This window comes from Trematomus bernacchii, unplaced genomic scaffold (genome assembly GCF_902827165.1).
Source record: "Trematomus bernacchii unplaced genomic scaffold, fTreBer1.1, whole genome shotgun sequence".
Taxonomy (NCBI): domain Eukaryota; kingdom Metazoa; phylum Chordata; class Actinopteri; order Perciformes; family Nototheniidae; genus Trematomus; species Trematomus bernacchii.
In genome coordinates this window covers 229,318-254,326 of record NW_022987646.1, presented here as the reverse complement: position 1 = coordinate 254,326, position 25,009 = coordinate 229,318, and the positions used below count along the sequence as shown (strand labels likewise).

Here is a 25,009-nt window from a genome sequence, read left to right as displayed (position 1 = left end):
TCTATATACATATCTATATATCTATATACATAGATGTAGACAAGAATGTAAAGTTAAATATTGTACAGTAAAATTAAATAAATATTGTTTATTGTAGTGAGTTTAAATACATTTACAATTAATTCCATTTTATATTTAAAATGTCCAAAATGCATACTTGCATTCATACCCTCATTCTTTATATCATGATTAGTTTAAACAACATTCAATATTTCATTAGAATCCAAAAGGAAAGTGAGTGTACCTACCTGTGCCTTTACAAGGATAAAATAAAACGACGTGCCTCTGGATATGCCTCTGCGTATGACGTCACTGTCCCCTCCTGCTCCTTCTGCTCGTGCTCGGCTGCTTCAGCGCAGTGGTCATTCCTCTCGTGAGCTGTGTCTGTAAATGGTGAAGTGAAGTCTGCAGAAGGCGGAATAAGAGACACTCAGTACTTGAGGAACAAACAATAGCCTTCAAAGCAGGAAATTAAAGTGGGGGCCAAGTCTGTAAAAGGTGAGGAAATACATTGTCTTTCTTCGTGTATTTGTATATCTTAATGTTAGCACAGGCTATCATTATCGTCAGCTGAGTGATAGCTTGGGCTGGTTGTAACAGGCTATCGTTACTCGGCTTGTTGTTAATGGTTGGTTGCATGTCTATTCTCAGTTCGTCAGTCAGGATCAAAACTATATAAGATTACCTGTTAACAATGTCGCGATATCATCATGAGTCTATTATCGGTATGCAACGAGCCGTATCACATATGTACTGTCATTACTGCAGGCGTCACCGCACTGTCATATCCATAGTCCGCAGTACACACACACACACATTAATAGGCAGATATAAATTATTAACTTTTTTTAAAACTTCAGATTTATATGTTCTTATTCGAATGTGCATAATGATCTCAGACACACCTTTAATGTTATCAAGACGAATCATCATATCCTAACAAGCACAAGAAGGATATCTATGTAATTGTATCTTAATAATTGTTAAGGTTAATTATAGTCTCTGTCTATTCTGACAAACTATGCGGTAAACAATCAAATGATTAGGCTCTAATGAATGCAGTTTCAACCCTGTAAAGGGAAAGTGACTTGACTTGTTTTATATCATATATCATTGTCTTTAAACTTGAGTTACCCTATGTATTGGTTAAATAACTAGATAATAGTGTTGGTCTTTGGAGTTGAATGATCAAATAAAAAAAGTACAACACATCTTGTTGATGCAAAAATCCTGCAAATCCAGTAATGTCATTGAGTAATGTTGGCTTCATACAAACAGAGATGAGACAAAACCTCTAAGATTATCCCATGCTTTATTCTCACATCGCCCAACCCTACCTCTACTGGTGTGGCAAATGGCTATATTTAGAATAAAAATGAAACAACACTTGTTCTGGTTGGTATAAAGTTTTGAAGTTTTTAGATCACATCAAAAATCAATTACATTTTTGATAGTCAAACACTAACAGTGTGTCTATGAATTGTCTTCCATGTAAAATAGTTATTGCACTTGAAAAATATAACCAAATCCCTGATATTCAACCTGACTTCATAGAAACTTTAATGTTCTCTTTGTGGTTTCTGAGATGCCGCCATTTTTCTATACTATATTGAGTTTTTGGGCACATGGGACTACCTTTTTTTCCCCCTAAAATATAATAAGTATATAAAAAAACAGTAGAACTATGTGTCTAAAGACAAAATATATCAGCAACAATTTGACAGATTTTAGAAAATGTTTGGAAATGTGTCCCCCGAGAACAATTCCATAGAGATTTCAAAATGCAGTAGTACAAATCGGACTATGAAACTATTGCAAATTCATCTATTTCTCAGGAGTTCCTGAAGCAGACAACTAAAATCCTTAAATTCTTCTTGAGGAGTCTCTGGTATGAAGCCGATCAAATATCCACATGTTATTTCAGGATCAAATACCACCTTCGCCCCGCCCACTGCACACTTTTGGACGAGGAACCTGCAGAGCCTGTCTGAGCCTGCACGCCACCGCAGGTTGAAAGGAGAGAAGACTCTGCCATGGCTCTGTTGACCCTGCGTCGGCTCCCGTCCATCTCCTCCGCTCCAGTGAGTTCAGCCATCTCCACACCACGTTGTGCACGCACAAGTTTGCTCCCCGAGATATGAAATAATGACCTTTTTGCTTTAGATAGAATGGTTTAGAAGCATAAATGAGGCTGTTTAGTTTTATACTCGCTCTCAGGATAGGCCTAGAGGGCAAACGTACCACAGATATGTCTTTTAACTGATTACGTTTTCATTCATTACAGCAATGTGATTGGATCAGCTTCTGTTTGTCCTTATGCTCCTGCAAACAGTGATTAATGCACACTTATTATCATATAAACACTTATTATCATCAGCTGTCTCTACCTGTATCTCCTCATTCTGTCCCTCTATCATGAAGATTGTTTACCTTCACATCCTAGGCCTGGCTTTTCTTCTGCTCTTTTCCAACTAAAACGACCTGACTCTGGGTCCACGTTTCATTTCTTTGCATATTTTGTCACAGTATCTAATCACTCTACTATCTTAACTTGTGTTCTCTCCTTTTCTTCTTCTTCAAACCCCCATTCTTCCTCTCCTGGCTCCTGCCCATTGCTCCTCTTTATTTTTGTTTTCTTGACTCTGTCTGGACTTGTCAGTTGCGTAACAGGTAATGTTCCTGTCTCAAGTTTCTTTCTCCGTAAACCCTCCGTACTGCTGCTACTTCTCTCTTATTGGTTCTCTCTTTTGAATTGTGCTTCTCCTTCATTTCCTATTTCACTGCAAACATAGTGGTTTTAACCCCCCCCCCCCCCACCCCCCCCCCCCCCCCCCCCACCCCACCCCCTTGTGCTAACATACCACTCTTGTGTCTGTACACTCACTTCGGTCCTTCACTGCACCTTATCTGTGTCGCACCACATTTCACCCGAGAAATGACTGGACATTTTTTGCCAGCCCTTTTGTGTACGCACTTCTCAACAGGAAAGACATCACTCACACTGCCTCCAATGTTCCCAGATCAGTTGTGACGGTGTCAGTAACAAGTCGGAAATGTGCTGTTTGGGAGCATTAAAAATAACTCGTATTAACAAATATGAAATCCAACTCCAGCAAAGGATTACACAACAGAGTGACAGAGAGCTGGAATATTTAGAATGTATTTAAATTATATGGAAATATTCACACATTTAGGAGAAAACAAAAACTACAATAATCTCTGAGATTAAAGTCACAAATGAACCAATTGCTGATAATACAAATAAAGTCATTTTCTCATAATTTGACAAACTTTTATTACGCAAGGGTTTTTCATTGGTATATTTGCCCCTACCTGGCCCCTACATGCCATCATACACAACAGAGGATAACACATGTTGTCCTATTCTCCCTGATGAGGCTTTCTGTGATTTTATTTATTTTATTTTTAAGAATGAAACCCTTCAGAGAAGAGCAACGCTTCAGAAAAGGTAAATGTGTACTTTTGTTGTCTTTGAATTGTCATATGTTTAAACTCATAGCAAAAATGATTCCCAGTGTCTGGATAACAGCGGCGTTTAACAAACTGTCCTCTGCCCCTCTGTAGGGAGAGCTTCGCCCTGGTGAAGGGGGCGGTCCTCCTGCTGGAAGAGGGTGAGAGGGTGGGCCTCGATGAGGAAACTTCTTCCTCTCCACCTTCTCCTGGTAAGGAAGGCGATCGAGCGTCAGACAAACGGCACAAACAGCTTCATGCCATGGTGGAACAGCTCCGACCGGAAGACACCATGAAGCTGGTGAGACCTCAAGTTTACCGGCATGCTGCAAATACAATCGGTAGAATTAGAAAATAACAAGCAGAATGATCTGTGCTTAATTGCTCGGATTAAGGAGGATACTGTTCAACAGCTGGGGCACAGCAGGTAGACAGTCCTAATCTGTGGGGACTTTAACAGAATATTAAGTTTAATGTGAACGTATAAAGTGAATTCTACACTGATGGTCTATACTGTAGCTTTGTGGGTTTCAGTGATAGGTTTCAGTCCGTTACTGCAACACAGCGCTAAACTGGTGCTTTCAAAAGCATTATAATAATAATACATTTAATTTGTATAGGGCTTTTCCTAATGCTCAAAGACTCTTACACTAATATTTAGTAGCCAGTATGTTTTGCAGAAAGCTGCTGGATTAAGTTCACCCTTAAGATATGAAAATGTGCTGCAGGAAACATTCTAATTCAGATATTAGATAATCCATCACGCTGAACATTTAGTTATTTTCCATGGACATCTCTTATAGTCATGGGTTTAAGAGTTTCCCTGAAGGAATAAAACACCACCGTTCTTTCAGATGTATTACCATGCAGAATTTGCTGTGTGGATGGCTACATCTAAAACATAATGTGTGAAACAGATAATAGGAGATGTATAGCATTTGGAGTTGCTAGGTTACAACAGTCAGTCCTGCTGTCATCCTGTAAGTGGAACATAACAAGGATCTGAGTTTCTCTGTTAACACAACATTTACTTCCCTGGTTTTCCTGGGAAGGCCAAGATAAATATTTAGCACAGGATATTTAGAAATGTGGTTTGTTTGGTTAAATTACGTTTTACATCAGACTACAAAGGGAACAGCAATATGTGAATGTAAAGTTCAATAATTGTACTTGTCCTCCGTCTTCTTGACTTCCATTTCTGTCTCGTATCTGTCGCACTCATCCCCTGTCTCATAATTGACCCTCTCTCACGCAGGCGGTGCAGTTGGAGTCCATCAGCTCGGTCAGAGTCAGATATCTGATCGTTGTCTGCACCCTCGGCAACAAACAAGAGAGCATCCTGCTGGGCATGGATTTCCCCAACTCAGACAGGTGTGTGTAACCAAGATGCGAGTGTACTGTGTCACAAAGATAAGATTTCCATTTGGTTAATCATTTCTGGTTTAGCTCTAAAAAGTGAAACTTCCACTCTTTCTTGTGTTTCTGCTTCCTCCCTGCCTCTTTGCAGCGACCTGTGCACCATCGGCCTGGTCCTGCCCATATGGAGCGACACGCAGGTGTATCTGGACGGAGACGGGTAAGAAACCTTTCAAAACTGGGAATGAGGAATACATTGGAACACAGGGGGAGTGTGTGAGGCTGCAGCACAGACGGTGCAGCCTGATGTCTGGGATGCTGGCCAGTGATAATGTGAAGGAGTAATGGTCTCTATTTATGGAACTGAATCATTCCCTATGAATTACAACTACTCCTATGACTCATTTAGACCCTTACATAAGCATGGAGATCATGTGCTTCTGCAATGAACGATGAAAGTGAAGTGTTGTTGTTTCTGTGTGGTTGAAGGTTTGTGAGATTAAGATTGTTGAGGCTGTTTTCTTTAGGCCTCACACAGTTTTCTCCTTACGTGTCTGATTGGCTGCCATGTCCGATGCTCCCCCTGTGCTAATCCCTCCCTCCCCCCCCTGTCCTCACATATTTATTCTCTACATTCTTGATAAGAATCGTCACTAATTTACACTGAATAAACCCTCTCTATCTCGTAGTACGACAGTGCTGCTTATCAGCATTACTTCCTCATTTCTCAACAATTGTTATCTTCATTATCGTAGCTCATGCTTCTGTCTTGTCTCCTCAGTGGTTTCAGCGTCACCGCTGCTGAAGAGACCAGAATGTTTAAGCCTGTTTCCATGCAGACCATGTGGTAAGTGATAATGCATTCATGAAATTACCATGGCATCCGTTACATCACTTCTTAAAGCACCTCACTAAAAACGACATGGCTACTTGCTGTAGGTCTTGCATTTAAACCCTACCTGAGTTTTTTTTTTAATCATCTTCTGTCCCCCCCCCCCCCCACCTGTCAGGTCTGTCCTGCAGGCGCTGCACGGCTGCACTGAGCGCGCCGTCAGTGCAGCGGTGATCCCAGGAAACGGTCTGGAGTGGGCCGAGCACTACCACCAGCACACTGAGTCGGACCGCTTCTGCCTCAACGAGTGGGAGGCCATGAACGACCTGGAGTCAGTGCGCAGTGACGGACAGAGGTGAGGAAAACACAGATAAACTGAGTACATGTATCCAGCTCCAATCCACCTCTGATATGAATGTATAAATAAAAAGTCCTAATTTCTTCTCACCGTTTGAATACATGTCAGGTTTGACTTAAGTTTCCTTTTTTCTTGCATGGTAAGCTCGGCAAACAGATTGTCCGACGAGACGCTGATCAAAGAGCAGCTGAGAGACATCCTGAGTACTGAAGACCTGGACAACCTCACGTCTAAAATGGTAAGAAGTGCGAGCAGATATCAGGAGGAAGTTCAAGAAAATCAGATAACTACCAGGGTTAAATATAAGTTAAAAAAGGTTAATATATGTTTTGCATGTCTATTTATTCTGTTCAAACGCTGTATTTCTGCACAGTTGCTGGTTATAATTAGGCTGCACTCATATTATTAGTTTGACCCAATTTGTAGAATTACATCTAGTGTTGCCTCATAGATATTTCCAACCTGTTTCACAAATCTATTGAAACAATCGCATTTCCGTAGGCAAGGCAAGTTTATTTATATAGCACCTTTCAACACAAGGCAATTCAAAGTCCTTTACAAAAATGGAAGACATTTTAAAAATGGCATTTAAAATCAGTCATTAAAAAGAAAAGATAATAAAATAAACATTAAAAGAAAAAATACATGGATAAAAGTTAAAAGTTACAGTGCAGTTTAAGATGTGAATAGTTCAATTAAAAGCAGCGGCAAAAAGAAAAGTCTTCAGCCTGGATTTAAAAGTAGTAAGAGTTGCAGCGGACCTGCAGGTACACACACTAACTCGCAAATCTTGACCACCTTGCCGAATCGTCAGCCACCTACTGTAGGGCAGAAAACTGAAGGATAGGGACATTTGTAGACCGATCAACAGAGCGAGCTTTAGCGCAAGCTGGTTTCTAGATAAAAAAAGAAAAAGATGGATGTTATCATTTCCAAAATTCACAACATTTATAAAAACATTGTTTGGTGTGATAACTGACATGACGGCAGACATTCAAACTTCATTAACTTTTTAATGAAGGCTTCTAATGTAGAAAAACACATTTGGTAAAGCATGTATACTGTGATCTCTCCTTTGCTGGTGCAGGTGCACTCCGCTCTGGAGACCAGGATAGGCTTCGACATGAAACCCTTCAAGGAGTACATAGACAATGAGATCCTGGTCACCATGGCTCAGATGGATAATCCCTCCAAAATATTTGACTTCCTGTACCTGGTGAGTGATTGCTGACATCCCAAGACAGTAATAGGCTTTAGTATACCCTCATAGCAAGAGGCCTTTCTTATGCTTGAGTTAATAAACTGAGATGTGCTTTCACCAGGATGCTGTCATGTGACCGTAACTTCCCCTTTTTGCGACGGCTGTGTTGAAAGCGATAGGGAAGACGATTTGTCGGCCCTTTCCTTTTAGTGCACTCGACTCACCCTTCTGCTTCTGGTTTCAGGGCTCTGAGTGGAACGCAGCTAACTTTGAGGAGTTGCAGAAAAACAAGTCAGTGTTTCCAGCATTATTTATAGATCTGTTTTGTATTTTGAGGTTCCCATTGTCTCATGAACCTCATGTGTATACTTAAATTGTGCCATTGTGTTTAGCTGAGTCATCACCTCTGTGGCTCTAACTTTGTGCCTTTTTGTTTTTCAGTGTGGGATACATTCTGAATGTGACCAGGGAGATTGACAACTTTTTCCCAGAGTCCTTCACTTACATGAACATCAGAGTGTACGATGTGGAGGCCAGCGACCTGCTGCCTCACTGGACCGACACGTTCAACTTCATCAACACGGCCAGGTAGTCCTGCAAGCCCAAACGCATCACAACACACCGTGCATGCAAACTAAAAAGCATTGTGCAGTATTTAGCAGAGAACAGTTGTAGAAAAGCACATGTGTCCTTATCTCTATAACCTATTTAGATTTTGTCCAGTTACCAAACATGAAAACCATATTATTATAACATGTTTCATATACCTGTGACTGCTCCGATTGGCACGAAGCCTTATCATGAGGGGAAAGGTTTGACATGCTAAATCCAGAGATGAAGACCTCCTGTATCTTTACACAGACCACCGCAAATTCCCTTTGACAGAGTTAGGGGAGCAGACTAATACCACTTTAGTCTTCTCTACAAGTGGATGATGAATTATTGCATTTCCTTAAACGTGTTCATTTTGTTACTAGCTTTATCTCAGCGTCAATTTTGCTGTTTACATTTGTTGCACTGTGACTTATATGCACATTTTAGTTCATTTGTATATCTATTCTAAGTCAAGCAAAGCCCCTAAACCACTAAGTGACTTTCCCCTGATCTCCGTGTCACAGGGACAGTGGGCAGGCCGTGTTGGTGCACTGTAAGATGGGCGTTTCTCGCTCTGCCTCCACGGTGATGGCCTACGCCATGAAGGAGCATCACTGGTCGCTGGAGATGGCGTTGGACTACGTCAGGGATCGCAGGTCCATCGCCAAGCCCAACGAAGGCTTCACGAGGCAGCTGCAGACCTACAACGGCATCCTCAACGCCAGGTCAGCCATGCTGTTGGGCGTAATGCTGGATGAAGATCTACGGCTGTGAGCTTTTAGATTTGCTTTGTGCTCATCGGAGTGTGTTGTGTCTTCCTTCAATATTGTAGCCAGCAGCGCCACAGCACACTCTGGAGGAGGAAGTCGAGAGACCACAGACAGAAGTCAGTCCGCAAGGAGGAGAGACGGGAGGCAGGAAAGCCAGAAGAGGAGGACGAGGACGATGAGGAGGACGATGAGGACTCTGAGGGAGTTTGCGATTCTGACCTGACGGATGAAGAGAGTCCAGATGAAAAGGATGCTTGTAGCCTGGATGAAAAAGATGAAGCGAAGGAAGAGACAGACGTAAGTAATTGCATCAATGATATTTTATTTGAAATTTTAGATCCTGCACACTCTTCATCTTCAGTTTTTACATTTTCTCAAACACACCCAGTTGTTCGAAGAGCCCCTTCCCCAGTCGGAGACCAACCAGGGGCCCGAGCCGACACCAACCTGCTCTATTACAGTGAACGAACCAGACAAGGTGAGCGCACACACACACAGGCACGCACACACACACACACACAGACACACACACACACACACACACACACACACACACACACACACAGTTTATCCCTTCATGCACCTCTTTTGATGTTCTCTCTCTCTCTCATCTGAAGGTGGCTCCGAGTGTAAATCGCAGCGGCAGGATGAACCTCTTCTCTCTCATGCAGTCCATCAGTGATGAAGACAAAGGACGAGAGCAGGTGAACGAAGCCGAGTGCAATTCTCTCTTTAATGCTCTTTGTAGTTTAGCTGTACAAACAAATGGTGGCGTTTGTTCAAGAAATAAATATATAGCTTGTATAAAATAATGTCATGGCAAATCTTTTGCTCCTGTGTACTGAGTATTTGTTGGTGTACTGAGAATTTTACAGCGAAATTAAATGTTTGACATGGAATTTAGTGAAATAAATATGTCCAGCTATACACAGAAATTGTTTACATAAACACAAATACAGAAAATTGTTTTAGACTTCGCTGGGGTATTCCGATAAGCAGAATATTTTGGGTTGTGACTCTTTACCACCAGTATTATGCCTTAGCTCTATGCACTATTGTTCTTTCTAAATGTTAGTTCAGGGCCAATGCTTCCAACTTTTAGCCGGACTCTCTCTAAAAGCTTCATTTCTATTTCTTTGTTCCTTTCAAAGCTCCTCGGCAGTCCGTCGCGGTCTCCACGGCAGCGAAGGAGTAGCCAAAAGCGTCTGACTCACCAGAGAGCCTGCATGGACGCTTCACCTGAGCCACGAAGCCTGCCTGGCGCGAGTGAAAACAAACCCTGAAGACAGAGGGGCATGGAGGTAGAGGAGGGAGCGGTACCCATGAAGGAGGCAGGGGGGGGGGGGGGAAATGATTCATATCTTTGTTCCAAATTATTATAACTGATGACGGTTCACTTTTGATATAAGGATATACTGTAATATACCACTGAAAGCCAGGATGGCTGAAGTCATTATTAGTGTACTTTGTTGTAATATTATTATGGGATTTTTCAGTGTTTTTAGAACATCTCTGATCCCTTTCCTTCCTTCTTCCGCTCTCACATCACCCCTCCACAGAATCTATGCAAAAACGTTTCTGCTTTTCTCTTTCTCTGTGAATATGAGGATGTATGCTGCCAGTCCAAGGTCGATGTTTTAATAGTTCTCCCATCAGAAGTCTTTTCCACATGACGCTCATTGTTGACAGATGGGAGGAGTTCATGTTATCGAAGCTGTGCATCATGGACCAAGTCAGGGCCAGTTTTATGGCACAAGCCAAACCACGTATTCTAATGTGCCAATGAATATATTGAAAGTGATGTTAGGAACCAATTTCACTCCTTTATTTGATTCTTTCTATTTAAACACCAGAGCTGTACGAGTGCCTTCAACCTTTGAATGATTACGACTCTATGACTGGTGATTTGTATGTCTTTACTCCGAGGTGGTGGCTGCGTATTGTATGACTCTTGTACTGTTTCTCTGATTACAGTTTAATGTGACTTCCCAAAGCTTTTTGCATGTATGCATAAAGCATATGTAGACCGTATACATATGTATCCACACAGAATTGCTGATGACCTGGGTGCATGTTATGCGTTTTTATACCAACATGTTCGAGCTCAGGGTTTTCTCATGTATTTATAAGGCTGTTTTATGAATTAAGCTAAATTATTCAAAATACTGTTTTCAGACTCACGATCACTGGATGCTGAGACGGAATATTTTAATTTCATGCTGGTAGTTTTTATCCAGTGAACCCAAAGCTAAAGCTTTATTTAACCTGCATGCTTACATTTAAAGAAAACATGCACTTTATAATCTCACAACACATGCTCCCCACTGCCTGAGCCAGCGACACACTGTACTATGAATACAATGATCAATTCCTTTTTCTTAATGTCTCCACGCCCTGTTGTGTGAAGTTCTCCACTGTCTGCACCTCACTCTTGTTTACAACAATCACTATGAGTGAAAAAATAAACAATTATATTAAAACCAAATGTTTTTTTGTCAAAGGAGAACTCATTCTGTTTAGAAATGTTTTATTCACAAGAGACAGAGCACAGGACAGCAGATGTACTTCACTAATTTTGTTTCTCTTTACATTGTCATTTACTGTAGTGCTGGTCATCTTAATAACCGTACAGTCCTAATTCACAAGAGAGCAGAGAGAAAGGGATACAGGACATTTTAACAAAACGTGATAAATGATTCTTAAACTCAGTTGCCGATGTATTTCCTCCTGGGTTCACTGAGGGTGATTCCTCCCTCTTTCAATGCTGTCCTGAAAGACTGAACCTGTGAAAAACAAACATCAGGGAGAGATGACCATCAAGCTGGTGATGACTAAAGGGGTAAAAACAGACATCCAAATACATTTTCAAACAGCAGCTTATCTGCTTGTACTCACAGCGTCAGAGCGGTAGGTCCAGGGAATGGCCCTGTACAACATCCTGGTGATGCCGGCCTGATGGCAGCGGTGTGCCAGCACCTCGCCCACAGCCTGGCACGCCGCCACGCAGCCGGTGGAGTGCAGATCCCTCTTCAGCGCCCACTCTTTGGTGGAACAGGTGAGCACCGGGACAGGAGAGCTGCTGGAGAACACGCTGGCCGTCACATAGTTCTTGGTTCGAATAAACTCCAACCTGAATACACGAAAGAGACAAACATGATAAAACAGAAGAGACAAAGGCAGGAGGAATATGGAGAATTCAGATCTGCAGGATTCAATCTTGAAAATCTGTATTTGCGTTTTTGTTTGGACAAATATAAAACTTGACATGTATTTGCAGATGATGTGTATATAATATGTAAAGTCCCAATAAAATATAATATTGATGATAAATACTGGTAGTATATATGTATTCACAGTCAATATATTTCATTTAAGGGCCTTAATGTACACTTCAAAGCCACTATTACATTAGATTTCTACTAAGAATGATTTCAGTAGTAAAAATATATAAATGCAACACCGTGTAATAGAAACAATATATACTGTTATATTACAAACTCTGTACTAAAGACCAAGTAAAAAAAAAAAAAATGTTCTTCTCAACATGCCATGGTCAAACCAAAGTGTGGTGTGTGAAGAGGAGACGAGAGAGCTGCAGTGACGCGTCCTAAAACCCGGAAGTAAGCTGCGCATGGCTTCCCTCGACAAAAAAGCAATGAGATTTCTCCATAGGATTTTAGAAAATAGCTCGAAATAAGATCTGTGGGAAACGTACCTATTAGATAAATGCACGTTTTGTTCAGCCGGATAATATCCACATGTCTACCCTACTTTTATAATTTTTTAATCATAAATCTATCGATTAGATTTATGATAGACTTTTGAAACTACAAGAAGATAAGGAGGACTTTTACAAAAAAGTAATAGAAATGTCCAGAAGGATAGACAAATGGACTTCATCTTCAAGTCAAGGTAAGACCGCAATTTTAGTGAAAATGGGATCTTACTAAGAGAGAACAATTCAATATTTAAATGATAAAATTACATTTTTTGGGTATCCTTTTGTTGAACTGTCTGTTTAAAATTAATCGAAGCATCAGACAAAAAAAGCTTTTGAAAATAATATTATATTTTGGTTTAGGTCAAAATATAATATTTGTAAACCTGAAGAGTCAGTGCCAGTGCCTCACCAGCCATGAACCTCACTGCACGTCACTGCACGTCACTGCAGAAGCTTATATATAGACATCTACGTTTTTTGTGCCCCACAACTTTTGTACATATAAAAACGCCACTGCATACACCTGATTGTACGTCCTATGTGATGCACCTCGCTCCATCCATTAAAAGCTATTGTGACATTTTCTCCATAATTGTATAGAGGCAGACCTGTGGTAAAACTCCCGGTGAGGCCACACCGTCTTCCAGCCCCGGTCCTTCACAGCCAGGGCCATCTGCTCCAGGTTGCGGGGGTTCCTGTTCTCAAAGGTCGGGTTCACGGACTCATTTTCCTCGGCGCAGGGCTCCGGCTGAGAGGCGGCCTGACTCAGATACCGAGCTGCAACACAGACATTAAACATAAAACACCAAGGCGACAGATAAACACAACACCAGCATGTGACGTTAGTAGCTTTCCTTTTCGAACAATTATATATTACATATCATACAACTCACCTGTCTGGTTTGCAGCCAATATTGGACGACATCCTTGAAGTTTACCTAACAACACTCGCACGTTCAGAGCCATCTTAGCTGTGTTCAATGAGCCGAGCTTCAGTAAAACACCATCGGCTTAAAAATATAAATACAGGCTACTTGCCTCTAGATATTTAATAACAACAAAAATCACCCTGACATGTGGAGCGCCATCTTTGACATTCAGACAACATCCGGTTCAGTATGTGCTACTTTAGAAGCAACACTGAAGGAAACACACCCTAGTGCTTCAAAGGTTCCGCCTACATGTCTTCTTGTCAGACTTCTTGCAGAATAAAAGAGACGCACTTCCGGTGAATTAGATCTACAGTAATATCCTGTAGGCTACTGGAAATGTGTAATGTATATTTGAAATATAAAATTACGTAATTTATTATTCCTGAAGGAAAAATGTAAGGCAAGTATTGTGCCAGAGATTGCTATATACATATAAAGTGAAGGAAAAGTCATTCCTGCAACAGTGTCTGATAGAATATCATTATGAGTAAGATGCATTTATTAAAAGTAAGTAAACTTAAATAGATAATTAATATTGTGCATAACTCATTACGTTTTAGGTTTACATTTTACTCCACATGTATCTGACAGAAAAAGTAAATTCAAGTATTTTATTGTATAAAAGACGTGATCATACAAAAATAAGTATGCATCATTAGAGATGTACCTGCCCACAGGATAAAGGATAGTTAGGATGGGCTCCATAAGTCAGCAACATTACACTGCCAGTTACATTACATGTTAATGAATCAATAAAATAGTGTATTGTCATACATATTCAAACGTTTTTATTCCATGCAGTATAATTAGCAGATAATACTTTTATATTTGTATTTAAGTAATCTTTTTAATGGCTTTACGATTAAGAGTTGTTATTTTTTTTAATGGTGGTAATACTTTTCATACTTACACAAAGGTGAAGGATTTGTATAAATCTCCAACACTAGTACACTCACAAATGAATGTAAAACATCTGACACATTAAAAAGCATGACCAGGCAACAAAGGTAACCTGTTCAATGAATGAAACAAAAAGATTACACAAGAAAATCATATTTAATTTCAGTTTGAATTTTATCCATTTTACAGTGCAAATCGGCATAAAAAGGAGAGCTGTCCTGGCAGAGTTTTGTTCAAAATAGTGTCATGATGATGGGAGTTATGATCTGTCCAAAAGACTTCATGGATAAACAAATACTCTTAGTAAGGCACCTGAAAAAAGTGTTAGTACCAAAAAATGTGTGAAGTACTCGGAAGACAAGGCGATGAGGGACACAGATCTTTGGCTCATGTAATCATTCAGATAATTCCCTGCCATCATTAGAACAATCACACAGGGCTGGCTTTTCTAAGCACAATAAACCAACGTGAAAATCATGCATTCCCTTGAATTGCAGAACAGATTCATGAATTGGTCTATTTTCCCTTTTTATAATTGATGCATACAATACATATTCATACATTGAAAAGTAAAAGATTAGTATTTTTTAAGCTACTGAAAGAGTAATTAAAAAGTAGTACATAATACTAATAGTGGAAATAAAATTAGCAAGGGGATACAAAAGTATATTTTTTCATTTCATATAATGCAATTGTAATTCACTCTCTAGGGAATACGAGAGATAATAACAGTCTTTTGATCATTGTTCACTTCCATTTAACCATTTCAGAGCCAACAGGCAATAGACAGGGGACACATTGATTCTGATGTGTGTAGTTGTAGTCCAAATGCTATATAATAAACATAATTTAAAGTAACCGTGATGTAGTCCTAAGAGAGGATTTGGCTGGTCATATAGCAGCTGATCCACTGATGAGAGATGAGAAGGAGAAGGGGCTCAGCTTGTAGCCCGTCCCGCTGTAGAACTTGTTCTGAAACTCCACCCTGTCACAGAGAGAGAAGCAAAGTCAATGTGCATATACACAAGGTACTAAAATAATCAATATTTCTGCCTACTACGACCTAAAGCTTAACACAATTTCTGAGTTACAAATGATTGTCTTGGTGCTGCTCTGACCTTCTTTATTGTACATCTGGCAGGAAATGCAATCCCTTTGAACAACACTTTAAGTCCATGAGTTGATTAAGAAATAATAAAAACATGCGGATATTCATGATCCCTAAATGGATGTTTTGCTGACCTGTGAATTTCTTTAGATTCTTTCTGTCTTTCCACCATCATTTACACACAAAGAAAATCAAGATGTGCACATTCATCCTGGAGAATGAACATTTTTCTTTTGTTGTACATTTGTCTTTTTTTACAAACCTAAATCAAACTTCCCTTATCTGTTTATGTGTAGGAGCATTAGAAGCTATACAAACAGACAGATTTTGTAATGTGAGATAATTGTTTTCCGATTTAAGATACACTTTTTAGTTAAATGTCCTCCATTAATGAGCTACTGGTTGGATAATTTCCTTTTGTTGTGTTTAAGTGAGGGAAGGTTTATTTTAGGGAAGTTTTTTATGGAAACTTGGGACAATTGTCCATCTATGTAAAAGTTAAGTACTGCACAATGCTTTACTTTGGTGACTTTAATGGTCTATAAATTACATAACTGACTAACTAACTCCCTGAACATGAACTGAAGCAAACATTAATTCCAGATGTTACTCAGTGCAGATATTCAGCCTAGTTATTAATATTCGTCAAACACATTTTCCCCTTCGTCTTCTTCTCCCTTCTATCTTTACCAGTGCAGACGGAGCGCGTGCAGGAAGGCTGAGAGTCCCTCCATAACCAGCAGGATGCAGACCGTCAACACAGCGAAGAAGGCAAAAACCACAAAGAGGACTGCAGACCCCACATAGCCATCCCACCTCAGGGCGATGCGCATCACCATGACCCACAACACCTCCGACAGCTCTGTGGAGACACAAATAACTCTCCGTCAGACAGCCATCATGTCTGTATGAATGAATAACTAACTGGAAAAAAGGGTTGTGCGAGTGTGTTTAGAGGAAGTCTGACTGTGTATACATCATGTGAGCATGAACGTGTACGTTGTGTTTGTGTGAGTCAGTACGGGTGCTACTAACGTGCGTGAGCCAAGCTGAGGGCCCAGAGTCGGAGGTAAGAGGCGGTGTTGGAGATGCAGCCCAGGCAGTACTCTATGGTGTGGATGGCCTGATGCATGAACACGTCTGCAGCGTCAAACTCCTGCAGACAGCACAGAGTCAAAACCAACACAATCACAGCAGCACATCTCTGGCTGGATTTAATCTGTTCAGGGTATCAGGTTATTCAGCGTTCTCTCTTACCTCCTCCTCCTCCTCCTCCTCAGCAGCTCCTCCCTCCACCTCCCCCTGACGAGCGTTAATGGAGCCTTCATCGGCCATCAGCGGACGTCTGTCTCCCCCCTGCTGTTGCAGAGGAACAGAAATCCATCAGAAAAACATCTGAACCCAAGAATAATGGTTAAGATTCAGTGTAACTCTGACTCACTAGATGACGTCGTCTTCTCTTGAATGTGATGTATTCGTACGTGGGCTTCCCGAAGAGGAGGACCGGCACAGAACACAGAGCCAGCACCACCAGGATCTGCTGCACCAGAATCTGTTCATGAAGAGTCACAGGACCGGCTGTTACGCTCACACATGCTCACCGCAGCAGGTTATTTTTTTTAAAAAGGAAAGCACAAGTGTTTCTGAAAATGGTGTACTTTCAGTTCTTCAAAACATTTCCTAACAAATGCCATAGTTTCTTTTCTCTTTTTTTACTTTCCAGGTGATTTCAGTTCTTATTAGTACACTATGAAAATGAGTTTGCAGACAGTAAACATGATCAATATTACAACTCCATTACCAAGAGCATTTCATTGTACTGTTTGTCAAATCCACCGTGATATTAGAAAACAGCAATTGTATTATTATTGATTGTGAATACGGTTAAAGCATTGATTGTTTTAAGAAGTATTCTATTGGTACAGTATGTTCATGTGCTTGTGGCAAACTTCGATACATCCGAGGTTTTGGATTGTTATCTGCCAAACAGCCCTGTATTCACTTGGTGAAAAAGAAAACCCAGTAAGTGCAAAATCACACACACACACACACACACTGGGAAAATAAAGTTAATTCTTTTTTTAATATACCTTCCAGTACCCAGGATCTTATAAATAACCTTGCCATAAGATAATGTAGACTCAATGTGTGCAGAGTTGGGTTTCAGGTCTCAAGCTGACTTCATTCAACAAAATTAAAACAATGGTTTCAAGGAATGAGGAAAAGTGCACTAATCAATATAAAAGCTCTAGCATGCTTAAAATGCTTGGTGGAAGATGTATATAAAATATGTTAAAACAGATAGGTTCCTTCTAGGGAGATGAACCAAGCACCCACCTGTCCTCCGTAGAGTTTGGGGTTCTCGGGGTTGTCTGTGAAGAGGAACATGTCTATGAAGTGGATCAGTATACTGGGAGCGATTTTGGACTGGGCGGGACTGTAAACAATCCACTTGAAGATCACCATGAAGATCAAGTAGCCAAAAAGGCAGAGCATGAAGAACAGCTCTGGGATCAGCACAAACAAGATGCTGCTCCTCTTGCCAAAGTGCCTGCAGATAACATAAACCAGGGAATTCAGAAAAAATGTGAAGGCAAGTCAGAACAAATACTAATAAAATCCAAGAATGGAGGTGTAAACACACCACACACACACACACACTCACACCAAGAAAGGGAAACCTTGCTTACCAGTAGTTAAAAAACGACAAGCAGACTCCAAAGGTCATGTGTACGACACCGATAATGACAGACATCTTCATCTTGTACGAGTTAAGGAAAGTTAGTTTGTTGTTGGACATCCCCCAGACCTGACAACGACCCAAGACAAGAGACAATGAGGACAAACCACCTGACAGCATGAAAGAAGAATTGATGAGTGTGACGGCCATACCGGGTCAATGCCAAATGGGTAGGGGGCGTTAAAAACCCCAGGGACCACAGGATCCATCGACAGGTACTGGTTCCCTGCCAGGACTGATGCACTGAGATAAAGAAAACACAACTAAGTTAGATGGACAGGAAACAGTGTGTGGAGATTGGAGCAAACAAAAACACGTGTGAAATGTCCTCACTTCCAGATGTTCTTCTCAAACATCGGGCCCACGTGCCAGCCTGAGTTGAAGGGGCTGAGGCCCCTGCTGAAGCACTCGTTGTAAATGGCCCCTGTGTAGATGGAGAAGAGCCCCATCAGCAGAATCAGGTACCTTCCTCCGAACATCATCCTCCAGATCTGAAACACACAAGAGAAGAAATCATGTTGTAGCTCTTTTGTTTCACAGTTGTGTAATCATTTTGCAGACTTATCAGATATGTTCTTCACTTGAAAATATACAGACAGTTAAGACATTTATCCTTTATAACCTAAATAGAGTTTATTTTGAATGTATTTACTTTTTAAACAAATCAGATAGGGGATAGCTTCTTTGTATTCATTATTAACTTGAGAAAAGTTAAAACCCGGTCAATACCATCTGTATTAGTTAAAGACATGAGGTCCTCCCAATATCTCAAACTGACACTAAAATAAAACAGCATTAAACTCAACAGACAGGACATTAGAACCAAGATCTCGATTAAAAAGAGCTTCTTTTAAAACATTTTATTTTTAAAGTTATTTCATAAGTGAATGCAATATGCTTCTGTAGGTTTGTTCTTGGTCACATGCTTGTCCGTGTGTGTGTGTGTGTGTGTGTGTGTGTGTGTGTGTGTGTTACCTCATTGTCGTTATTTCTGAGTTTGGGGTCCTTCTCCTCGAGGACCATCCAGAGGGCACCCAGAGTCATCAGTAGACCATGACCCACATCCCCAAACATCACAGCGAACAGGAAGGGGAAGGTGATTATGGTGTACACCGCTGCAAAGGCATCAAGAAACGAGACTCAACTAAAAGTACGTGTGAGGTTGAGCCTTTTCTGGATTCTACGTTGGCGACATGTCCTTTTTCTTTTTAAGGCTTAAAGAGAGTTTTTTTGTTGGTGTGCCATGCAGACGTACCTGGGTTGACTTCGCGGTAGCTGGCCACTCCGTAGGCATCAACAATGTTCTGGAAGCCAGCTGTGAAGGAGTTGATGGGAAACAGGGTGGGTGGGGTGGCGGAGGAAGGCAGCCGGTTGTAGAACGAGTCGACACTGCTGCCACTCTTCCTCTGAGGACGGAGAAGAGAGTTGAAAAGAGATGAAACACAGTGAGGCGGTTTGCTTATTTATTTCAAGTCTCCTAATATACAACTCCGTCTTGGTCTCACCCCTCCCTCTCTCAGGGCGCTCTGCAGCTCAGGCAGCTTGGTGATGGGACACCAGGCCTCAGCGATCAGGCATTTGTCCGTGACGGAGGGGCTGCAGAGGTTCAGCACCGTCTGGACCGCCTTACACTTCTGCACACACACCTTCCACTGGGGCAGCACCGCCACCACCCGCATCAGCAGCTGCTGCAGGAAGGACTCGGTCTGCAGCAACACCTGAAGAAGAGAGAGGGCTCTGAACACAACTCGCACCACTCCTCCATTGTGCTTTGTCCTATTTTCAAAGTGAGTGTATCGGTGTTCAACAATTTGTGCTTTGTGCTTTTATAGACATGCACTTACAGATTTGATATCTTCAATTCTGCCCTGGAGTCCCTGAAGAATGTCCTCTCTCTCAGCTGTGTTCTCCGGGTATGCAAACGTCTGTGTGCGGAAGCTGTGAGGGAGGGAAATCCACATGTTCTCAACACGTTTATCAGGCAGCGTGGAAATCTACAATGCAATCAAATAACTGATGCATAAGTTTACCCACCAATCACATATCTTCTTCACTTTTTGTCCAATCTGATCGCCCCAATAAGAGATGAGGAACACAGTCCATTGCACCATTTCCCCCTGCAAAGAATCAGCAAACATAAGAAAACTAGGTCTATTCCTGCAGCAGAAATCATTTCATGTGTATCCCCAATCCTCTCTCTTTCTCCCAGTTCCCACCGTGTCGGGGTGCTCGAGTCGATCTTCCATTTCTCTGAAATCCACGATGATATATCCGCGACACGCCCGCCACAATAACCGTTCAAACGAGGGGACCTTCCAAGGATGGACCACTCCTGCCACAAAACTGAGAGAGAGGAGACGATGGTAAACATTTTGAATGCAGATAAAAACACATAATAGAACAGATGTAAAAGAAGGGATCTACCTGAGGTGGACATCTTGGCGGTTATCGAACAGGCCTTGGGTTTCCAGTACAGGGGGTGGCGCCTGTGAGATGAAGCCAGAGAAGACTGTTTTTGTAGATTTAGTTTGCAGACAGCGCTCACACCAGCATAATATTTTTTTTTAAAAGGTAATGTTTAATGCAGGAATTGTTGCAGAAATGTAGTTTTCCCACCAGTGAGGCTGTGAGCAAGTGTGTCCTGGTCAGCACTCCTTGGTACTGAGAGAGCTGGGTCATCTGAGCCCGCAGGCTGTCTCTGTTCCTGGACACCTAGAGAGACACAAAATATATGTCAAGCCAATTAAGCTCCACCTCTTTTGATAGTGTACTAAAGGGCGCTCTACTTTGATTTGTCAACGCAGCCTTTGTTTAATTATAACCTACAATAGATGGTGGATGGTACGCCTCCACTTTGGAGAGACAGTACCAGCGCACACACTAAGCAGTCTCAAATACTGAATATCCTCTTCAAGACCACCAGACTTCTTGGAAGAAATAGTAACTTGCAGAAGACGGGCGATGCTGGTCTACTGCTGCTTTGATTGGTTATTACGTTTCTGTTATTGTGTGACTCTGGCCTTTTCAAAGCTTAGTCTGTATTTACCAAAGTCACACGGTTAAATGTTTCGTTATTACCCATTAAATAACTTATTGAATCGTGAATTAGCCAGTGTGTGCTATAACATAGAGACACAGGCTGTCTCCCTGGGCATGTCAGCTGTTCAACAGCTGGTCAAATAAGGTGTGTACGCACAGTGTCTCTAAAGCGCAGGTCAGTAACACTGATTACATCGGAAAGACTTGCTCCACGACATACTTCAATGTTGTCATCAGGCCAATTAATCAAACAATCAATGATAGAGATTAGCAATAGATGAATACAAAAAATGCTGTGCTGTTATTTGTGGTTCAGTGTAACCCAGGGAAATAAGAAGTGAGCCATTTATTTGCAGTAAAGGTCAAAATTAACAACAATGACACAAAAAAAACCCTAATTGAAGCAGCTGTGGAAATGCAACTCAAGAGTTTGCGAGGTGAATCTGAGAGGGCTGCCTGAGGGTAAGGTAATGCGATGAGAATATCCTGACCTTATCCTGATATTTCGTTTTCAGTTTTGCTGCTGTCCTTGTCCACAGCAGTACCTTGCTTTGCTCCGCTGCCTGTTCTCCTGGCTGTTTTACCAAACTAGGGGCGTACAAACTACCATGGACTGTTAGTAATACTCTGACTATAGATAAGTACTTCAAAAACCCCACTTCAAAATATATCTTAAGTGCTCACCTCTTTGAGCTCTCGGGCCAGCCTCTCGCACTCCTCCTCTATGGTGATGAGTTCGCGGGGCTGAGGGGACAAAGGTGTGGGGCACGGAGGAGGGAGGGGACCCTGCAAGGGTGGGGACAGGGAGCGCCGGATCTCCTGCTCCAGGAAGCCTGAAGGGCAGATAGAAAGGTCAGAGAGGAACATTTAAAAATAAAACGGATTAAGATATAGGTCGGAAAAAATTTGTCAATACTTACTCAAAGTTTTCTCAAGTTCCTCACATCGTCTGACCTCGCCGACAAACTTCCTCTGGAAGGCGTTCACATTTGGATTTAACTAAAGCATCGGAGCAGAGAGGAGAGGAAACGGTTTACTCATGGTTGTCTGATGACAATTATTTGCTGTCTCGCAGTGACTCATCAGTACACTATCCCGTCCAAAATTAGATTTAGAAATGCTTAAGATTCCTAGGCGACTTTATAAGATAATCTTATTCAGTTATAAATAGATCAATTACTGTGCTCTGGGTTGTTGTGAGAATGAGAACCATGATCCTGAGGACACTAACACGAGCCAAAACACATGAAAACAGGCTTGAAATGAATCTGTTATTTGCACATCCTGAATTTTAGGCAAAATAGGAAGCAAAAGGTTTAACATGGGTTGGAACCATGAAGTTGTTATGTACTCAAGTTCCTAAATCAAAGAGAAGTGTTTTTCATTTGTCAAGTTGTATATAACATAGGAGTAGAAAATAGGAAATAGGCTTCACTACTTCACTTTTTTTAAACTATTTTTCTTTTTGTATTTACTTTTAATATTTACTTGCACTATATTTGTCTGTTTTTCTGTATTATTGTGTTGCACTGTTGGAGAAGCCTGTGACCTAAGATTTTCATCGACATAACTACTCTGTAGCTATGTTCGTATGACAAATAAAGAACCTTGAACCTATTTATTGAACAACGAGAAACTATGCCTGGTATATACCATGATCACCATATGCAATATCCTATAGTGGGATAAGAGTTTGATCATATCACACAGTTCATATTGATATATTGAACTATGAGCTGTTTACCACAAGATAATTCACTTAGAGCTAGTTACTTACATCTCTGAATTCAACCAGGCCCAGTTCTCCCAGCTCACTGACACAGTTGTAGGCCGAGCCAGACTGAAGGAAGAGCTGCACCAGGCACACTTCCTCACTGCGGAACATGGAGCCCATAACTGCCTGCATGAAAACAAGACCAAATGAATATTCCCACACAAGTTGACATTATGGACAAAATGAGGAGGAGAGAGGCAGTTAACGGATAATAAAGTTTACATGATCATTCATTTTCTGTATGGACAATAATCGCCTCTCTGTGCCAATGCATTAGTTTATGAGTGAATTGGAAACTGAAGAAAAGGGAAGCATAGTTGTCTCATGACCGTGATGAACAGGTGGGGTTTCCATTCTTGCACACAGGTTTTTTTTTTAAGTGTTTCTGCCAATTTTAAAAACAAGAAATGCTTCTTATAAAAACATAGTCAGTTGCTGCTCTATGAAAGTTTAAACGTTCAGATTTGGTTTGAACTTTTTTAGAGAAGAGTTCATTTAACGTTAGGATCACTTTGGAGGATGTAGTCGTTGTACTGTGTTATATTTAGACTAGCCATATTTGACACATAATGGCAAAACACCACAACAGAAGCAAAAATAATGCATCAAAAATGGCAAAGGACTTGAACCAGCACTTGTTTCAACAAAATATGAACACTATAACTTCCATGAAAGTGGTATTAACGAGATATTTCATTAGAGGGCAGTTGTGTGAGACTTCACTAGTTTTAGCAAGTGTTAACTATAAATTAAGAAGGCTATAAGTATAAGTAAAATGTAATTGTACATGTAAAAAGTAAGATGAATGGTGGTTGCCTAAGTAAACAATAAAAGGGAACATGACTAAACTGACTAAAACTAAGAACACATGACAGACAAACATATTTCTGAAGTAAAGTTTGCGTTTCCTTAAAGGAAAAACAACCCCAGCTGTTTCACTTCTACAGAGAGTACAGTTTTTTGTCATAATCATCAGAAATGTGGCAATAAGTTTCGTTTACTGGCATGCCATGCCAATGAAACGAGTGTGACAGAAAGGAAATAAAACAAAAGATGTAACATTGAAAACGTAAAATACTATCTTGAATGAGGGAAGGGAAGTTATCTTGAATAGGGGAGATTTTGTGAGTGAAGAAAACAAAGTATCACAAGGTTCTGATTTATTGGCATGACAATAGCAGTCCATACAGAGCGGACGGAGGGAGAAAAGAGCAGAACGTGAGCACAGAAAGACTCTAAATTATGTTATAAAGCTCACCTGCTGCCGTCTGAAGCCTCTGGACTCCCACCGGCTGTGTTTCAGGCTGACCGGCCGTACACCGCTGATCTCTGAGCACCCGGACAGACCTGCGTGTTTATCACCAGTTCTCCGTTTGTTCTACACTTCCTGTTTCTGGGAGTCACGTTACTGCAGACTCACGTGACAGCTAGCGTTCGTCACTCATTTGGCCACGAGGGGTCTGATAGGTTTAAATGGTGGTAGATACACGTCTGTCGGTTGTTTTGGACAGAGGTGGGAGAAGTTCTCAGATGTAGCCTACCTATAAGTAAAAGTAGAAATACCAAAGTGTAGTAAGACTCTGTTACAAGTAAAAGACCTGCATTCAAAATGTTGCTCAAGTAAAGTAAAAAGTCTAGGCATCTAAATATACTAAAAGTACTCATTATGCAAATTGGCCCATTTCAGAATAATAATAATGTTATAATTATTATTATTCATCATTAATTCACATCGGCAAAATAACTAAAGGTTTTCGATAGAAGTAGTGTAGTAAAAGTAAACGATTTTCCACTGAATTGTAGTAGAGTAGAAGTACAAAATAGCAAAACATTTGCTACTCTACTCAACTAAAGTACAAGTCCCTAAAGTGTACTTAAGTACAGTACCTGAGATCTACTTAGTTAATTTACACCACTGGTTTTTGATAAATATCTTACTTTAGCTAAATTGTTATTCTATCATGCTAATTTATCTCATGTGTTTGGTTTGCTAAACAGCAGTTGCTAAGCGACACCATAATTACTTGAGTGGCATGACTTTCATGAAAGTATGGAGCTGAATTATTTCACTAATTTAATTACCAACATAAATCACAACACAAAAAAATGTAAGCATGGTTAACCAGGTCCAAAACGTTTTCACATGTAGACTTAATGAGGGCAAGAAAGATGAATTAGAAATGAAATTAGTTTTCATAATGCATGCACAGAGC

General features: G+C 40.9%; 3 protein-coding genes across 6 annotated transcripts; 1 reads left to right on the top strand and 2 right to left on the bottom strand.

Annotated features, from left to right (window-relative positions):
• The first annotated feature begins 322 nt into the window (after positions 1-322).
• On the top strand, positions 323-11,067 carry si:ch211-203d1.3 (protein phosphatase Slingshot homolog 3). The gene is made up of 17 exons (XM_034134059.1): positions 323-498; positions 1,925-2,081; positions 3,432-3,469; positions 3,586-3,772; positions 4,727-4,842; positions 4,979-5,047; positions 5,609-5,674; positions 5,838-6,014; positions 6,162-6,255; positions 7,105-7,233; positions 7,463-7,509; positions 7,660-7,806; positions 8,337-8,537; positions 8,645-8,879; positions 8,971-9,060; positions 9,200-9,286; positions 9,734-11,067. Exons 2-17 carry the CDS (start codon positions 2,034-2,036, stop codon positions 9,863-9,865), a joined length of 1,863 nt encoding a protein of 620 aa, XP_033989950.1. The 5' UTR covers positions 323-498; positions 1,925-2,033; the 3' UTR covers positions 9,866-11,067.
• A 25-nt stretch (positions 11,068-11,092) lies between these two features.
• On the bottom strand, positions 11,093-13,442 carry mrpl18 (mitochondrial ribosomal protein L18). Its single transcript, XM_034134060.1, has 4 exons — positions 13,197-13,442; positions 12,912-13,080; positions 11,478-11,712; positions 11,093-11,365 (listed from the first exon to the last, which is right to left on the bottom strand). Exons 1-4 carry the CDS (start codon positions 13,267-13,269, stop codon positions 11,288-11,290), a joined length of 555 nt encoding a protein of 184 aa, XP_033989951.1. The 5' UTR covers positions 13,270-13,442; the 3' UTR covers positions 11,093-11,287.
• Positions 13,443-14,008: 566 nt separating this feature from the next.
• Positions 14,009-24,249, bottom strand: tcirg1b (T cell immune regulator 1, ATPase H+ transporting V0 subunit a3b). 4 transcript variants are annotated; one of them, XM_034134063.1, is made up of 21 exons: positions 24,055-24,249; positions 22,800-22,922; positions 21,943-22,021; positions 21,707-21,855; positions 20,600-20,695; positions 20,408-20,469; positions 20,200-20,326; positions 20,018-20,100; positions 19,828-19,921; positions 19,489-19,701; positions 19,239-19,389; positions 18,959-19,098; positions 18,317-18,474; positions 18,136-18,226; positions 17,934-18,052; positions 17,581-17,794; positions 16,685-16,795; positions 16,501-16,602; positions 16,279-16,399; positions 15,934-16,105; positions 14,009-15,120 (listed from the first exon to the last, which is right to left on the bottom strand). In XM_034134063.1, exons 2-21 carry the CDS (start codon positions 22,914-22,916, stop codon positions 15,027-15,029), a joined length of 2,493 nt encoding a protein of 830 aa, XP_033989954.1. In that variant the 5' UTR covers positions 22,917-22,922; positions 24,055-24,249; the 3' UTR covers positions 14,009-15,026. The 4 variants fall into 4 exon arrangements, with proteins under 4 accessions (XP_033989954.1, XP_033989956.1, XP_033989955.1 ...); XM_034134065.1 differs by having other exon boundaries at positions 16,279-16,396; XM_034134064.1 differs by having other exon boundaries at positions 16,279-16,401; positions 16,500-16,599.
• Positions 24,250-25,009: the final 760 nt, after the last annotated feature.

Excerpts from the sequence above, each read along its gene's own strand:
- si:ch211-203d1.3 (XM_034134059.1), top strand. The coding sequence starts at position 2,034 with ATGGCTCTGTTGACCCTGCGTCGGCTCCCGTCCATCTCCTCCGCTCCA. Across the intron at positions 6,256-7,104 it reads ACAACCTCACGTCTAAAATG|GTGCACTCCGCTCTGGAGAC; the intron begins GTAAGAAGTGCG and ends TTGCTGGTGCAG. Across the intron at positions 8,880-8,970 it reads AAGCGAAGGAAGAGACAGAC|TTGTTCGAAGAGCCCCTTCC; the intron begins GTAAGTAATTGC and ends AAACACACCCAG.
- mrpl18 (XM_034134060.1), bottom strand. The coding sequence starts at position 13,269 with ATGGCTCTGAACGTGCGAGTGTTGTTAGGTAAACTTCAAGGATGTCGT. Across the intron at positions 11,713-12,911 it reads CACCGGGAGTTTTACCACAG|GTTGGAGTTTATTCGAACCA; the intron begins GTCTGCCTCTAT and ends TCGTGTATTCAG. Across the intron at positions 11,366-11,477 it reads GGACCTACCGCTCTGACGCT|GTTCAGTCTTTCAGGACAGC; the intron begins GTGAGTACAAGC and ends TGTTTTTCACAG.
- tcirg1b (XM_034134063.1), bottom strand. The coding sequence starts at position 22,916 with ATGGGCTCCATGTTCCGCAGTGAGGAAGTGTGCCTGGTGCAGCTCTTC. Across the intron at positions 20,696-21,706 it reads TGGCCCGAGAGCTCAAAGAG|GTGTCCAGGAACAGAGACAG; the intron begins GTGAGCACTTAA and ends GTGTCTCTCTAG. Across the intron at positions 17,795-17,933 it reads TTGTCGTTTTTTAACTACTG|GCACTTTGGCAAGAGGAGCA; the intron begins GTAAGCAAGGTT and ends TGTTATCTGCAG.